The sequence below is a fragment of the Pithys albifrons genome, chromosome 1 (assembly GCF_047495875.1).
Source record: "Pithys albifrons albifrons isolate INPA30051 chromosome 1, PitAlb_v1, whole genome shotgun sequence".
Lineage (NCBI taxonomy): Eukaryota > Metazoa > Chordata > Aves > Passeriformes > Thamnophilidae > Pithys > Pithys albifrons.
Window position 1 is genome coordinate 23,880,008 of NC_092458.1, and position 17,641 is coordinate 23,897,648.

At 40.8% G+C, this 17,641-nt stretch overlaps 1 protein-coding gene across 1 annotated transcript in view; it reads left to right on the top strand.

Annotated features, from left to right (window-relative positions):
- Positions 1 to 17,641, top strand: part of AFF3 (ALF transcription elongation factor 3) — a 328,111-nt gene that overhangs the window by 274,483 nt on the left and 35,987 nt on the right. Inside the window, exon 10 of the mRNA XM_071568183.1 lies at positions 10,347 to 10,512. Within this exon, the coding sequence (XP_071424284.1) occupies positions 10,347 to 10,512 (166 nt within the window). The remainder of the gene's footprint in view (positions 1 to 10,346; positions 10,513 to 17,641) is intronic.

Consider the following 17,641-nt stretch of genomic DNA (forward strand, 5'->3'; position numbering starts at 1 on the left):
GATACAAAAACCCAACACCCAGGCTAATTTCCAGAGAAGCAGTATCAAATTCCCTCAATGAGACATTTTGAAAATGGTGAGTTAATGCCACCCCACAGAATATTTTGCTATGCTCCTTTGCCTAGTTTTGAAACTACCATGACTGGTGTTCCATAATCTTCACTGATGATCTGCCGTAGTGCTTAATTACCTTTATCTTTTTTACATCTCTCTCAGCGGGTTGAAGCCCATCCCACCAAAGACTAAGCCACTGGAATCACCTTCAAAATGTTAGTGGAGGATCAATTCCTGAGACAGGTGGTACTGATATCATGGAATCTGACAAGGGATCAGCTTTTGATAGTGCTCTCATGAAACACTGAAGCACTGAGTTGGGAGCAGATATAGGTCTTCATACTGCATACCACCCCCAGTCCTTAGGACAAATGAGGTGACTGAACCCTGGAGGGAAAATGATGATGAGGAATCTGAACTAAACCTCCCTTTCTTCCCTACAGATCACAATGGACAAGGCATTGGGCACAGCAAGCACACAGTTTAAGCAATCCTTAGAATCTTAGATTTCTTCTAGCCCATCAAGAGAGGCAGAAATCTCCAGAGGGCACTTTTGAGTGCTGAAGTTAGGTCTCTTTGTAAGTTAAGGGCATAGGAACTGTGTGCCTACAAATTCAGTATCCTCTACCTCACTGGCCCACTGTATTAAGATCTGACCAAGAAGTTCCAATCCCCCTTGACTTAATTCTGCTGCATTCTTCTTAAGCCCTGCACAATAGGCAGAGTCCTGACAGTAAGAGTCACATGACTTATTTACCCACAAAGTGAGAAAATTGGCTTGGCTGAGGTATTCAGGTGACCCACCTTGGTCCTTTTCAGTCTTTACACTTTGTGTTTCTGTTCACCCCACCCTAAATTAGAGCATTTCTTCCTATTTTCATTGATTTCAGATGTAACTTCTTAATACTTTATTTTGCTAAAGCACAAAGGTCTCTCCTCCTATTATCCTATGTTTCTGAAACAGAGATCCTTGTGGAGCTCTTCCTCTATCTTAAATGCCATCAATCCAGGAGTCTTTCTTCCGATAGTAGGATTCAGCACCCTGAGTGACCAAAGATCCTATACATCCCTGCAACCAAAAGACCTTGTGCAGAACCTCATAACATCTTTACTTTCACATACATTAGCCCACTATAATGAGGCCTTCTGACAGCTGAGCCCTGAGCTCCTATTCTGTATCTGACATATCAGGCAAGCCAATGAAAAGCAGGCATAGTTTGAACTCATGTAATGGGAAGTGGAACAGAGCTTATCTTCCTCTGTAAACTTCAGTAATCTCATCTCCTCTGGACAAATCAACTCACGTTCTCAGGAGACCATTTGTAATTGTATGCAGCAATTCCTGATGCATCAAGGAAAAGAGTTTCCTCAAAGTGAGGAGGAAGGAAGGAGAGAGGGATGAAAAAGAGGAAATACTGGAAAGTAGCAGTGTCCACAAGAATGCACTTGGTTATTACAAATGGTCAGTGAGTGCCAGAAAGACATTCAAAGCTTCAATATTATTGGATATGGAAAAAATATGCCTGACCACAGTTTCAGCTACTAGTATTATGTATCTACAAGTGCTCAAAGGAGTCCTTCTCCCTTCCTGAAAAATCTGTTGAGGTTTCTTGCACCTTCTCTGGGCCTGTTGTTCTGATGTGAAGGCTAAATTCCTAGAGGAGAAGAGGAAAGAGTGTGTTTCCCAAGAGAACCCTTTGAGTGATGTTGCTTCTGGAGTATGGTTGTTAGTCTTAGCCGCCATGAATGACATTGAGGGCATTAAAGGTCCAAAAAAGTGTGTCTTCTACATTTCCTTTCCAACATGATTCAAAGACGCTGTGTCTGATTTCACCTATCAGCACAAACTGGCCTCAGCCAGACAACAGAAGGATCTCTAACAAAGAGTTCAAGAAAAAAAAAACAACTTCTGGCGTATATATGAAGGAAAACATACAAAAGCCATTGCCTTTAATCTCAGGGAGAAATCAAAAGCAGGGTTGTATGACTGAATCTTCTCAACAACTGTATTCACTTAAAATTTATTTCTGCCCCACCCTCCTGCCCCCTCAAAAAAGTGTCTATAGAGATTGCTTCCTGATTTCACTTGTGAGGCATAGGGATGGCTCTTGACGGACTATTCTCAAAGCTGTTCATCATTCTCCAGGCCATTGGTCCAAGGCCATGTTCCAAGGACAATATAGGACACATCAGCTATGCCAGTCATTTTTTATTTTTTAAGTCACTGTACTTTGAGCCATTAAGATACCAATTAAACAACCAAAGTAAAAAGACTCTGTCACTCCTCTTCTACTAAAGAGTTAACTTTCCTGAACCAGAGAGTCTCTCTGCTCATATTCAGCTGATGCAAGGTCAACGACAAACACACCGAGGAAGTCAGAGTTGCTTTATTTTTCTTGTGGCAGGTCAAGTAAAACACTGCTGATGCTCCATTTATCTGGAGCGACAAGCAAACACTTGGCAGTGGTGGAAAGCAGACACTGGAATCTGGCACCAGGCTCCTAGCACAGCTGTCAGCCTGCTGACTAATCACTTCATCCCCACATTAATGCTACTCCTGGTCTACTGGACTCTTTCATCTCAGATACCCTGGTACCCACTCCTTCTGATAGAGCAATTTATACAGAGAGGTCACTATTAATTGTTACGTCACATTTTAATTTAGGAGGAGTTTTTTAACCAAGGTTTTTTTGGGGGGTTTCGTACTATATTCCTTCAAGGTAGGAGCTGCCATTCTGTTTCTTCCAGTATCAACCAGACTTCAGGTAGATGCCCCTTCCCAGACTGATTTTTTTTTGAGGGTTATTTATGTGTGCATGAGTTCCATATCTTGTTTTTCTAAACAGCCTTTCCTATCAATTTGTTTTTCTTTGGTGACTATTCTGACAACTAAGATGCAGTTGCACAGTGCACACCTGACTCTCTTCAGAGCAACCTGATTTACCTTCAGTTTGCATCATCAGATGATACTTGTAGTCTTGTCAGCACAAACTATTTAAGCAACTTCCAAGGACAAGTGTTAAAATATAGGTGGAGTCTATGAACTCTGTTCTTGGCAGCTGTGCTTTATTAGCTGTGCTGTGCAAAGGTGGTGCTGCTAAGGTAATGCAGTGCTTTCACAGAAGCGTTATATATTGTGACAAGCCAAACAACCTCCAGGACTCTCACTCATCATGACTCCCATTTCGTACCTCATCCATTACAGGAATGAGGTATGAAAACATTTCTCTGTTTCCTAAAGATATTAACGGACTCCTGGGAAATCATTTACCTAGAGAAAGGGGAAGCATTCAGCCTCATTTTTTTGCATTCAGGTCCAAACAGCAGACCATGGCAGGGTTAGGCATTGGTGAATAACAGGTAATTTTTGCAGTTGGTAACTGTAAAGAATTCTGATGGTTAATTGGTCTCATGCTCATGGTTAGCAAAGGCACAAAAAATAAATTTGTGTTACTTTCATACCGACTTCAAAACAAGGATATCCAAGTGTTTTTTAAAGAGTAACAAAGGGCATCTAACATAATAAACATAGGTAATTTCAGTCATGCCCATGTATAACTGAAATGGTGACTGGAAACCTAGAAGGTTCCATGAGTCGGTCATTCTGACTTGACATAGCAGACCTTAAACTAGAGTAGAGTCTCCTTATCATAGAAGCATGGAATCATAGAAGAGCTTGGGTTGGAAGGGACCTTAAAGATCAGGGAAGTTGGAACTGGATGACCTTTAAGGTCCCTTCCAACCCAAATCATACTCTCCTTTAAAAATTAAGTACAGAACCAGCATTCATACTAGTATTTTAAATCATGGAGGTATCTGGCTGTCCTCTGTGCATATTCTGGAATTTATGGTATCATTTCCCTTTCTCAGCATTTCCCTTTCTCAGCATTTCTCCTGAAACAAATGGGTGAGGTCCACAGTCATTCTGTAGGCTATCCTTATGGTGCTGTTTCTTGGCATTCTACAGTAGCCTCAGAAAATATCCCCATATGCTCTGTTACAATATTGGGATGACCTAATCTGCAAATCCAGATAGATTCCCGTGCTAAGCATGTTTCAGATGTCTTCTCTGGAAGAGAATTTGAAAAATACACAGGGGCAGCAGCAAGAAGTGGGCATTTCCGTTGACTCTGTGATTCATTCACAATTATTGAGACAGGAATTCCCTACTGTGTGTAAGGGAGACGTGCAATCTCTTCAGTGCCAGGCAGCAGAGATAATTATACAGATCTTGGCATGATTTTCTCAGTCAGTGCTTTGAGGAAACACCATGTGGAATTTGCTTCTTGCAACAAAAGGTTTGTGTAAAAGACCTTCGATGGGTTTTAGGTTGGCTCTAAGGAAAGAAGGAAGTGGCATTTTGGATACTTAAATCTGGAATAAAAATAGGAGCTCTGCCAACAGAGCTCCTTTAAATTATGTAATATGTTTTCACCACTGAATTTGAAATGTCATTTCAGAGCTCCTGGTCAGATTTACTGTTGGATTTAAATCAGTGTAGCCTAATTGAAATCAATGGAGCAATGACAGTTTATACCAGCCAAGGGACTGGTGTCTGTTTCAGAGTATTGTTTTCCCGCAGTTGGCCTTGATCTTCCAGACAGTGATAGATTTTTGGGGTCTTCCAAACACTGTAAGTAATCATACAGCCTTTCCTAGGATTTTCTCATATGATTGTGATGTACAAATTTGGATCACCTTCTCCTTGCTTACCTCTCAGTGTTGACAATGTGATTCCCTAACAGTGCCACTTGTTTATTCAAGTCACCTCTTCTCACTAATTGTTGCATTCCTCTCTCCTATGGGGAGTCAGAGCTAGTAGTTGCACAGTGCCTGATGGATGGTACCATAGGGTGAGATTTAGAAGAGTAATAGTTTAGATGATTACAATTGTGCAGATGACACTGGATAAGTAGTGTCTCATCTCCAGAAACAAAAACAAATACAGCAGATAGTGCCTTATAGTGTCAGTGAGCTTTGAGGTAAGAAAGCTCTGGATACCATTCTTGCAAAGTGAAATTACACAGACCAATTGCACTGTAAAATCTGAAGCGTTTCCCCTCTGCTCAGCACTAGTGAGGCTGCACCTCAAGTACTGTGTTTGGTTTTGGGCACCTCACTACAAGAAGGATATGGAGGTGCTGGAGCATCAGGAGCAGGTCCAGTGAAGGGCTGCAGAGCTGGGGAAGGGTCTAAAGCACAAATCCTATGAGGAGCAGCTGAGGGAGCTGGGGCTGTTTACTCTAAAGAAAAGAAGTCTCAGGGTAGATCTTATTGCTCTCTATAACTACCTGAAAGGAGGTTGTGGTGAGGTGGGCATCAGCCTCTTCTTCCAGGCAGCTAGCGACAGGACAAGAGGAAATGGCCTCAAGTTGTGCCAAGGAGGTTCAGGTTGCATATTAGGAAAAATTCCTCAATGAAAAAGTGGTAAAGGGAAGTGGTGGAGTCACCATCCCTGGAAGCATTCAGAAAAAGCGTAGACGTGGCACTTTATGATATGGTTTGGTGGGTGTGATGGTATTTGGTCAAAGATTGGATTTGGTGATCTTGGAGGTCTTTTCTAAATTTACTAATTGTGTGATTCTATGAGTATTTACATAGCCTTGGTAGTTGTAGCTGGAGAAGTATTTCCAAGGCTTACTCTGATATGTTTCCTTGGCTGAGTCATTTTTCCAAGGCCTGATTCTCCCTTGCTTTGCATTCTTGATAATCATTTATGCCTGTATAAAGTAGGGATAAAGGGCCTTCATATTTTAACACAGTAAAAAATTGGAATCACGAATTCCTTAGCATCACAGAGATTTTTCTCTTTTGAATCTACTGAATATTGGTACCAAATACTTGCAGTTTGGTAAAAAACTGCATCAGTTTTACTTGTACCTTTACCCATGCTGTATGCTTTTGAGACTGAATTCCTGCAATACAACATATGCCTGGCTGCCTGGGAACTTCTTGTGGCCAGTGCTGAACACCATGATTTATTACCGTGGAAAGTAGTGCAGCTGTAAGCAGCAGCTTAATATGAAGCATTGGTAGGACTCCAGCCTGATTAACCTAAAGAGGTCTCCTGAGGGCCACCAAAGCAATCTGATTTGGGAATCTGTCTCCACTGATTGAACAGCAAACACTTGCACCTTCCTGCATAAATGCTTGAACCACCTTGGTGTCATTCAAAGGCTGGCCATGGCCGTGCAGCCTGATGGGGCTCATAACTGGCCCCACCACAAATAACCTCTCAGGCTTCTCCAGGGATTGAGATGGTTCCACCTCTCAGTTTGGATCACAAGTTAGTTTGAGTGGGAAAGAAGTATTAATCTCCCCAAGTCACTGTGTTTCTGAACATGCACATATGGGAAAAATGGACACTATGAGGTATATTCGACTTTTTCAGAAAAGGATCAGTTGTCCACTACATAGTGCAGGGAAAAGTGTTGTTGGAAACTTGCATGATGTTTGGTTGCCCAGGTTCTGTGTAGCCAGGATGACAGGAGATATCTGATCAGAAGCTTCAGATGGTGTCTTGGTTATTAACTGATCTTATTACTGAACTTCTGGCAACTTTACGAGGTATTTACTCTCTCCCCTAAGTCAAAGAGTTCATGTTCTGATCAAGAGATTTAAAGAAAAGTGGTTCTTACCCAAATTGTTGTTTAATTCCTTAAAATAAAAATACAATTTCTATGATGTGGTAATTAATTCTGGGGCATAAGCCAGTAGCAAAATATGCATGAATGTTATGTGGCACAGTCATTAAAATGTAAATTGGTCAGCTGTGTTATCTTGCTTAAATCCTTAGGAAAGAACAGTCCAAAATGGAAGTCATCAATTAGGAAAAAAAAAGGTTGTTTTTTAATAAAAGTGCATGAAGAAAGATGTAACTGTTTTTGCCCTGGTCACTACAGTATGATGAGGATCCTTATAAGAATATGCTATATTTAAAAATGGAAAACATAGAAGGGGGATGGGAGACTTCAGTAGTATCAGAATGAATGAGAAAATATTGTAATGTTTAATTTTTGCAGTATATTGGCTACCATTAGAGCAGCAAACATAGATTTCCAGATGTTTGTGAAGAATCCAAGAGTTATATTTTATATCTATGGCTGTAGTAACAATTTCTATTCAGCAGTCTAGAAAAATATTTCATGTCACAACAGAAAAGAAATATTACCATGGATCTTTTTCCCCCTCATCCCCTGTATAGCAATTCTGAATAGTTCAGTCAGTGCCAAATAAAAGATGGTTTGAAAATTAAAAGCACAGTCACTAAGGGCAGGGTATAAATGTACAGATGTTTTGTGATGCTGAAGAACTTTTCAGGCAACAGTCATAATGCTGTTGGTGGAGAGAACTGGAAATCCATCAGAGTCGGACACTATCAAAAGCATTCCCTAAGCTACACTATCAGAAAAGGCAGTTACCTTTTCATGTTCTCTCAAGGAAAAAAAAAAAAAGGGAAACGAAAAACATTCAGGACCACAAAACCTACTCATATGGCTTTTATATAGCTCTCACTATTTTTTTAGCAAGGGATTGACTACAATCTGTTAATACAAGTGAGCTGCTTATATCTAGACTTTAGTGGGCAACCTGTAGAGGTGGAAAGCTACATTGTCCCAAAGCTGTTTACAAAATACTGATTTTCCTTCTCCAGGAAGGAAAAACTTTTACAAGCTTATCAGCTGTTTCTGTTTCAGTCATCTCTGTGCCTTAACAATGTTATATAAATGGCTGCCCAAAAGTCTTGTCTTTACCATGCCTACATGGGTAGACAAAAGATGTCATGAATAACAAGTTTTTAAAGTCACTCAGTTGTAATGGGTATGTTTGATGCCTGTGCATGATGATAGACCTCTTGCCTCCTCAGAGTTGTCAGGCACTTCTGTGACCATGAGTGCAGCACTGAGCCATCCTGACAGAGCTTGAGCTTTTACTGTTGCCTCTCACTCTACTGTCCAGTGGTTACAAGGAGGGAAATAGAAATCAAAAATGTAAATGTTTGTCAGCTCCTCCCTTTCCTGTTTATTTGACTTGCTTTTAATTAGTAAGGTGAGATCACAGGTGAGATTTTCTGCACTGCCTGACCCCGCTGTTCTTAAAAGGGTGCAGAAAGCTTCCCAACAGTGGCATGATTCCCAAGCAACCAGAAACTCTCTGAAGCAAGAAAGCCATGGGCAGCTGTGCTGCTTCCTAGCAAAAGGCAAGGGGAATGCTGCAAATAAAAGCAATGTGGTGGGAGTACTGGCTTGTACAAGACAGGTAGTCCAGAGGGAAAAGTTTGGCATATGTTAGGGGAGGCAGGGAGAGGGCCAGAAAGTGTGCAGCCATGGGCAATTGTGGAGTTGAAACTCCATCTCTGATGGCCTGGCCTCTTTTCAAAGCCCCAGAAATTGCCTGTCATACATGGCTTGTGTCAGGTGTCAGGTATCTGTTCTCCAAAATGAAAAGCACTATTAGCAGGTAAAGACAATTCATTAGGTGCAACATAGCAGAACTGTAATTAATTATTAGATATTGTTTCTCACAAAATGCATCTCCAAGATCACATTGAATTAGCCACAATATTGGACTGATGAAGCATAAACAAGGCTAATGATAAACACCAGTGAATGAATTTGGGAATGGTTATTAGGGTACCAGTATGTTCCATGTGGGGTTTATTTAATGGTCTCATTAATGAGCTGGAAAAGGAAGTGAATAACCATTTAATTAAGCTTGCATTTGATACTAAATTAGAAGTTGCTGCAGACACCTCCAAGGCCAGAGAAATAAATCAAAAGAAGCTAGAAGCCTGTGTGGTAAAGAAGAAAATGAGATTTGGTATGAACTAAAAAAGCAAGCTAATCTCCCTGGAAGCAAATAATGTAGCTATCTGTGGAATTCTAGAGAAAACAATGTTGAAAGACAGGTAGGGGTGTTAATGGACTATACATTCCATCACAGGTTGGATATATGTTTACAGAAGCAACGCATCAAGGAGCAGGAAGGTAATAGCCCTTCACTGTAGGGCCCTAGTGAGAACCCATCTGTAATGCTGCACTTTGTTTTGGGCAGTCTCTTATCAGAGGGCTATAGACAAATTGGAATGAGTTCAGAAAAGAGCCATAAAAATGATCCCATATCCCTGGAGATAATGACTTATGAAGAAAGATCAGAAGACATAAATGTGTAAAGCCTTGTCTGAAAGATGACTGAAGTAGGGTAGAAAAACAGTCTGCAAAAATGTGAAAGCAAAAAGGGAGGAGAACAATTTATCATAGTAACTATTAGTAATAGGGTGAAATAATAAGTAACTACAATAAATTTTAAAAGGGCAACTTCAGGTTGAATGTAGGGGGAAATTTCTGACAGTGGAATTTGGGCTGGTTTGCAGAGAAGTTTCCCAAGGGTAAAAGTAAAAGCTGCATTCAAGTCATTTAAAATCAAATTGGACAACTCACTAGAAAATGCACCCTGCTATAGGGAACAATTTTCCATTGCCTGGGGAATAAGCTGGGTGACTTAATAAGATATTTCACACTTAGGTGTTTATGACTGTGATATTTTTAATATGCACAGTCAACTATTTCAAGAAAATACACATTTCTTTTGCTGCCAAGGCTGATAATACAAACACTTGCATGCAAACATAACTTCTAAGAAGGCAAGTATCTCTGCTGACAGCTCTGCACTGCTGACATGCAAAAACACAGGCCTGAGCTCTTCAAGTTTTTATGGACTGAGAGTCTTAGATCTTGAGTTGTCGATATCAAGCTGGTATATACAGGTTACCATATTGTTTATGGATAGGTGAAGAAGTGTGTAAAACAGAAGATGGGGGTTGGAAGCTCCAGTGAAGATGTATTATTATTGTTATTTTTATGGTTATTGCTACTGCTACTTATGACTGGTAGTGTGGGGTTCAACTCCCTTTCTTAACTGTTCACCTTTTTGATCTCCTGCTTCCACCTCTGTGCTGAGTGTTCATTAGACGGTGTAAAACTGCTTTCTGTACTCTGTTTTTTAATATATCCTAAAATGTCTGTTGAATGAGAAAAGAGGTAAGCTAAAGGGAAAACTTGACCCTCCTTTAGATGAAGAAGAGATGGCAAAGGCTATGGATTTAAATGGATATGAAAGTTATAGCAATGTAATGTTGAACTCACTTCACCATTCGTTAGCAGCAGAGACAAGCTCACAGGAATTTAGAGAGGTATGCTCCCTACAACACCATGGTTCTTACATGTGTTGTTTTTGTATTCTGTTTTCTTCTCTCTCTCCTCCCTCCTGGATCGGCTGTGTGGGGCTGGCAGCCTGGTGGTGCCGCAGCCCAGTGCCCGAGCCTTGGGACTCTCCAGCAAGGGCTCAAGCAGCAGCAGCTCCAGTGAATCCGAGACCAGCTCAGAGTCTGACTCAGAGAGTGAAAGCAGCTCCAGCGAGAGTGACGGCAGCAAGCCCTCGCATTACTCCAGTCCAGAGGTAAGGGCTTCTGCTCCTTATGATCTAGGGTGCCCTCTGTTATTACACCCACTCACACATTTTCCCCAGCCAAGCCAACACAAGGAGGCTATGGGGAGTGTACAAAAAACTGGAAGAGAAAGGCCCAGGGATCCTCCTCCTGGCATGCTGTGAAATGCAAGTGGCAGGGGATCCTGGGGCAGATGAAACAAAAATGAAGAAAGAAATAACCCTGTGACATTTTCCTTAAATTGGAGATGAGTGGAGCACCTTGCCAGGCTCACAGCTTGTTTGAAGTTTTATGCAACTCTGCCTGGTTTGCTTAGTGTTTAAGTCCTGATGTGGGCGCTGCAAGGGAACTAAAGGCTTCACTACACAGGGAAGCTGTTATAAAATCAGTTTGAGGGTGCATTTTTAAAGCAAAGTAGTCGTTTTTCACTCATGCACTTCCCTTGCCTCACTCTCTAACTGAATTATCCCCTGCCACTGCTGCCTTTATGTGATTTATTTTAATCTTCTTCCAAAATGGACTACACTGAATTACTCATGGTGCAAAAGATTGAGCCCAAACTTGTCATCTGGAAAGCTAGTACTGAAAATGTCCACATGTAGACAAGCCCTAGCCAAACTACAATTAAGCTGTGACACCACTTGCTTTCACCTCTACAGAAAGCCCAACAGACTTTCTCTGCTCTGGTTTTCTACCAAGATTGACATTTTTACATATTTTGGTCAATATGCACCTTTAGAATTAAACGATAAACTCCGCAGCCACATCACACACATTAATGTATGTAAAAATATTCAAAAATCTAGTGGCAAGATTGTAAATACACATGAAATACAGTCAGTGTACTTTCCTGCTCCACATAAAGCATCCAATCACCAGACACCTCCCCCCAAAACAATACCTCACCTCCTCTGTCACCCTGAAAAAATTACACTAAAAAAAAAAATCAACCTTTCCTCATCTTTTCCTTGGTTATTTGGAACCATGTTTCCAATCAGGCAAAATGCCACACTCCCAGAAACATCCTTAATATATTTTTCTCAGGTTCTGTCACTTTTGTTTCTTATTTAACACTTACCTTCCTGTCTGTCTTTCCTTCACAGTACTTTCAGATCCATTTCCAGTTAATTTTCCTCTCACTTTGTGTCTTTGCTACACCTCTCTCTTCCTTCCAGTCTGTCTTACCTGTTACCAGTACCCCATGTCTTATTTCCCATTATGAGCTTTCTCATCTGACACATTAAGACCTTGTTCTCTCTCTGCCTAATTCTCCACTGGAGATAGTGCAGAGATCTCACACCCAGTTTCTCCTCTCCCTGTGGGATCTTGAAAGGTGGAAGAAAAGGGGCAAAGAGAAGAAAGAGAAGGAGTCATTGTGAGAGGAAGGAAATATGAAAGGAGAAGCATAGAACCCAGGAACAGAAGAGTTGTTACTATATAGGCAGATACCCATGCTGCTTGAACCCAAGTGCAGCAATTCCTCAGGGAATGCAGGAAGTTAATTAACTGAGGCAAGTGATGGATTTTATAAAGTCAAGCAGAGGACTGACTCATGGAAACATGGAGGAAGTGCCTTCTCTTAAGCATTTTACACATATCCTCTTGAGATCTGTGGAAGTACTTTTGTACAAGGCCTGAGCTGTCAGTGATCATTGTCACGAAACAGCTGCACCACTCCAACAGATTGCTTGTCTCTTTGCATTATATTTGTGTGGTTTGTCTTCTAGGACATGCTGTCTGAAACATGCATATACAAAAATGTAAATTACTCAAAAATGTGATGGCTGCAGTGATTTTCATAGACCATTTTATCCCTTGATGGGATATGGGAGATGGCACACATGGATAGGGTCAGTGTGCCCCCAGGAAGTAGGATACTTGTGTTTTCCCCAAGGGCAAATGCTTTTCCAGGCCTATCATGTGACTGATGGCACCAGTTCAAACAGGCTTACATGATGTCTCTGACTGGAAGTCCTTTCAGCTTTGCTTAAATGCTTTCACTTACATCTGTGCACCCAGTGAAGCCATCTTTCTAAAGTATATTCCAGCTTCTTACTCTGTAAATGGAAAGAGACCGGTCCTTGCAAGCTGTCTGAAGGAAGGCCCTGTCCACCTAAGTTTAAGTGGCAGACTCAGTTCCAGACCTAGTCTTAAAATGAATTTAATCTGTTGGATAAGACAAAAAAGATAAATACATCTTTGCTTTTGATTTAGCATTAACTGGTAAATTCAGGGACAACAAACTTGAGTACTCCAGCACAATGCTCAGCAGGAACTCCGTATTTCCAGGTTGGGAGAATCTTAATCTAGAAATCTGCAAACCACTGTGAGACCTTCATTCTTTTATTTCCCCCCATAATCTGAAATATTGTATGCATATACTCAAAGATGTTTATTTCTAGGACAGTGTGCCTTCTGCATATGAGGTTATATAACAATTCAATTGCTGTTTCATTTCTTCTGTAATTTTTAGCTCATCTCATTTTGAGATCTTGAAGTTGTCCTCAGGTGTCTAAATGCAGTTGCCTAGAGTGTAAAAGCAGCTCATTGTAAAGCATACATATAAAGTAGATTAGATGAATTGCACCCTAAAAGTGTCTCTCTTTCCATTGACTATTTAGAGCCTGTAGTGACTAGCTCAGCTGTCTACATTTTATGTCTGCAGTAAACTAAGAATAATTGCTGAGCTAGAACAGGGGACAACATGCAGGCTAGTTTCAATGATGTGGACAAATTAAGGTGCCTCAGACATTAATGTGAGTAGTTACAGTTTTGTGGACTGTCAAACCTAAAATTATGAACAGGGGTCTGAGGCTTCTATCTCCCATTTCTTTGCTGAAGGTATGAATTCTTTGAATGACCTTAATAAACATCATAAATGAGCAATCTGGAAAACAATGACATCTTGTCCTTGCAAATATTTCAGATGGTAGAAAAAAACTTGGGTGTTAAGTCTACAGAAAAAGCTACATTTCTAAAGCTAAGAATTTGGGAGTTTTGTTCTTTGTTCCATTGAATTATCCTGCAGACCTTCAGTGAAGCTGACTTTGGTTAGACAACCATGAATTCCCAGTATGCAGGGAGGACAAGAGTGGGGAGTGTGCTGGAAGGAAGCAGAGAAGACATCACATGGGGAAAAGCATCAATGGTGACTCAACAGTAACCAATCCAGAAGACAAAGATGATTATTTTCTGAGCCCACCAGCCCCACACGCCAGACTGCAATGTCCTTTACAGGCTGTGCTGTTGTGAATAGTTCACAACCATTAAAATTTCTTCCTCCTTTTCATATATACAAAAGGAAATTGTACCACTGGATCAACTGTAGACACTATCTTTGCCTTTGCAAATAGGATTCATGGGCTTTAGCTGTCCTGTGAACTTTTTGACAAGACTACAAACTACACTCTCTCTTCCCTCCAGAGAAAACTCTTTGTGGGAAGAACCACCTCTTCCAGTGTAGGTATGCCATGCCTAACTCATGGGAATCTCCAGCTCTAATTTGTTAAAGCACTTGCAGCAGTGTTAACAGTAGCAATAAAGTAATAGCAATAATAATAATCACCATCATCTTCATCACCATCATCATCATTGCTGTCTATGCCTTAAATATAATGAGAAAGCACCCGATTTGTATGGGGATTGCTCTGAATGAAGTATTTGATAGAGGGGCAGCACAAGCAAGTTACCATAAGGATAAATTAGTATGTGGATTTACAATAAATAGAGTAGATGGCAGGCATGGCAGATAGCTCAGTCCTGCACAGAGTGGGCTAAGTCCATGCACACATTGCAGGCTATCTAATCTCTCAGTGCAGGTGTTGTCATGCTTCAAGTTTACCACATTAGCCACACCTTTGGTCCCTTGCAAGCACAGAGTGATCCCATTACACTGACATTGTTTAACAGCCCTTTACCCCAGGATGTGTTTCTGGACAGTGTTTTGACAAAAGTTTCTTTTTGGATGTAGGCCACTCATACCTCTTGTTGCACTTGCAGCCTTGAAGAGATCTGAGATATGTAGATGTGCTGTGTGGGAGTCATCCCACCTAAATTTGCACACTTCTGCTGTAGATACCTACATCTGCTCATCACCTCAGCCTCCCCTCAACAGTCAGTCTCTGGAGAAAAACAGTTTTAGGCACCAACTCATCTGATCTATATCAGATGTCTATTTCAAGAGGGAATTTTTCACACCCTAGAAGAGTAGTCCACTGGCTGGAGAAGGAACTTGCTGACTAGCTCAGATATAGGTGCCTATGTTGTACAGATGAACCCACCCACAATATTTAAGGAAATGTATCACATCCTTCTGTTTCTCCATGAAGACTGGCACATGTGTATGTCTGTGGTGCATTGATCCCTGAAACTATCTTTGTCCTGTTAAGTTCCCTAGTTTGGTTTTTCAAGCCAAGCCCATATTTAATTGCAAGTCAGCTGATCACAGACTGTTATTACTGGTGCCCATCTGGGCACCACTGGCATTTATCCCAATTTAAATATGCCCAGTTCTCTAAAAGGCCCTGGGGGCAGCATATTTCCATGACACAAAAAAATAAAGAGCAAAGAGCATTCAGGTATGAGAGTACTCTGGATATATACATTTATGTATATCTCCATCCTTACATGTTGCTGAAAAATTTCCCATTCAAGGAAACCGACTTTTCTTCAACAGAATGGCATGTGGCATACTAAGAGGGGTGATGTGGACTGAAGAATTAGAGATTTTCTTTTTCTCCCACAAAAAATTGCAATTAGACATGTTAAATGGACTGGCAAAAACTTTCAAGTGCGTTTTCCTAATCCTGTTTTTCACCAGGCCTGTTATTCATTCTTAGTTGTCATGATTTTGTTCCATCACAAGGTACTTTCTTTTTTTATTTGATTTCAAAGTACAGTAATTTTCAGGTAGAACAATCAATTGAATAAATTACTTCCAAAAATGAATTGGCATCACTCATGTACGCTGACAATCTCAAATATTCCAAAACTGTATCAGGGCCCAAAATTAGTGAGAAAATCTATAAAATTCTGATTTTTTAAATTTGGATTCTTTTCATTTACCTCATGGGTTCCAGGCATTTTACTTTGACAGATACATTTTGAGGGATTTTTTTTAGCAGACAGGTCTTAAGGGTTTTTTCAGCAGCCACAAGGATTTGAATTTTTATTTAAACTAACTTCAAAAGTACAGCTGAAACTCTTGACAAAATCAGTAAAGCTGGCAACATTGTTGATCCTTTTCATTAGACTTCGTAGCTGGCTAATTGGTTGGTGGGACTGTAGTTATTCTGCCTAAATAACAGACATACCACTCTAGGAAAGTACTGCACTGCCAAGATACAGCACTGTAGCACTTAATCACTGTTTTCTGCTGGTTTATTATGATCCCTTGCAACCCATATTTGGTGAACTGCTGTTTTCAAGAATTACAAGGTACACAAAGAGGCAGAATGGGATGTAACAGAAAAACTGGATTTTTTTTGAACTTTCAAGTGGCACTTACTCTGACCCTATACTTACGGGCAGAGGTATGTTTTTCCCCATGTACTTCCGATGTATGTCCTTTTCTGAAATGTACCTGAACAGTGGAAATGCTTCCATGTATAGTGAACCTTTTATTATATATCTAGTAAATTTAGTATGTGCACAATGAATGGCACCAAACAAATCTATCTGTACTTTCAACAGCAATAAAGTGTTGTTCACTTTAGATAAAGATTTAATAGCTGTAAAACTACAGCTTCATCCAAGAGAAATATTGACCATACATTTTCAAGATTTACAGCTCGGGAAAGAAATTCCTCATGTAAGATATTAGGGAGTATGCTTTAAAAGAAATAAACTTAAGGCAATCCAGCAAACTTCCCACAGGTTTTGGCTAGCTCAGTAATGAGTACACTAGACACTTTCACGGGAAGGAATATTCTTATCATATGAATTCCAATGTCTAATATTTTTGCTTGTTTTAGGAGCCTTTGCTCCATGTAGAGTGAATACAACCCTCAGTGGGTGATTCTGGAAGGGCCCTTGGCTGTACAGGAAACCTGTGTTACCCTCAGGCATCTACTTTAAATAAGAAGTAAGAGACTCTTTTAAGTTAGAGACTGTGGATATTCTCTCTTGAGCAAACTTTCTTCCAGGGCACTTATGGCTTTCATGTTCGACTCATGACATGCTTTTTGATTATTCATATGCAGTAGCCTAGTGAATCAAATTTTGGTTCCAGTTGAGGAAATGAGATTTTTCACTTTCACTTCCGTGAGGTTATATTATGGCTGGCCATCTCCATCATTTATTTCTTTGGGGGTTTTTCCCCCCTTTTTCATTCTATTACATTCAAATTACTGATTGCAATAAGCACTAGAAAACACTCACATACTGTTCTGAAATAACATTGTCTGAGCTGTGGTTACATTTGAAATCATGATTATCCCACTCCTTCCCTGTCCAAACACCATTATGTTTTAGATGGTCTCTTATAACTTGATGGTGTTGTGACAGAAATGAAGAGAAAAACTAACAGCTGCACAATACTCACAAAATGAGCACTTGACAGCATGACCACACAACAAATGTTTGTGGGATCTCACAGGATTATAAAGTCAATACCAGGCAGATTACATGAACCGCCTGGTTAGCCCTCCAACTCCCCACCAAATGCCTCTTTAAATACTTTCTGTATTTACTGTGATGGCACAGGGCACCAAATACACATCCCTACCTTTCCTGCTAGCTATCCTCCCCTAGCTTCAGCTGTACCCCACCTTGTTTTCATCCCTTCCTATCGCCATTACTTTTTTTTTTCTATTTGGAAACTTGTGTTTCCCAGTAAAGCCAATGCCAGGACTGCTGTGCGGATCGCCCTTGGTTGGAAATGATGACTCACAGGAGCCATCCCCTTTCCCAGCACCGTTCTGAAAACAAGAACATCCCCATTGCAAGGCATGCCCATGAGCCCTCTCCTGCAGCACAGGGACAGTGCCCAGGGGTGGCTGTGGACTGGGGGTGGCTCTTGGACCAGAGGAAAATCCCTGTGGTACTAGGGCGGTCCCGTGGTGTAAAGGAGAGCACTCCGGGCTCAGAATCCCAAAGACGTGAGTTTGAGTCTCAGTGGGACCGTCCCCTGGCAGTTAAAGC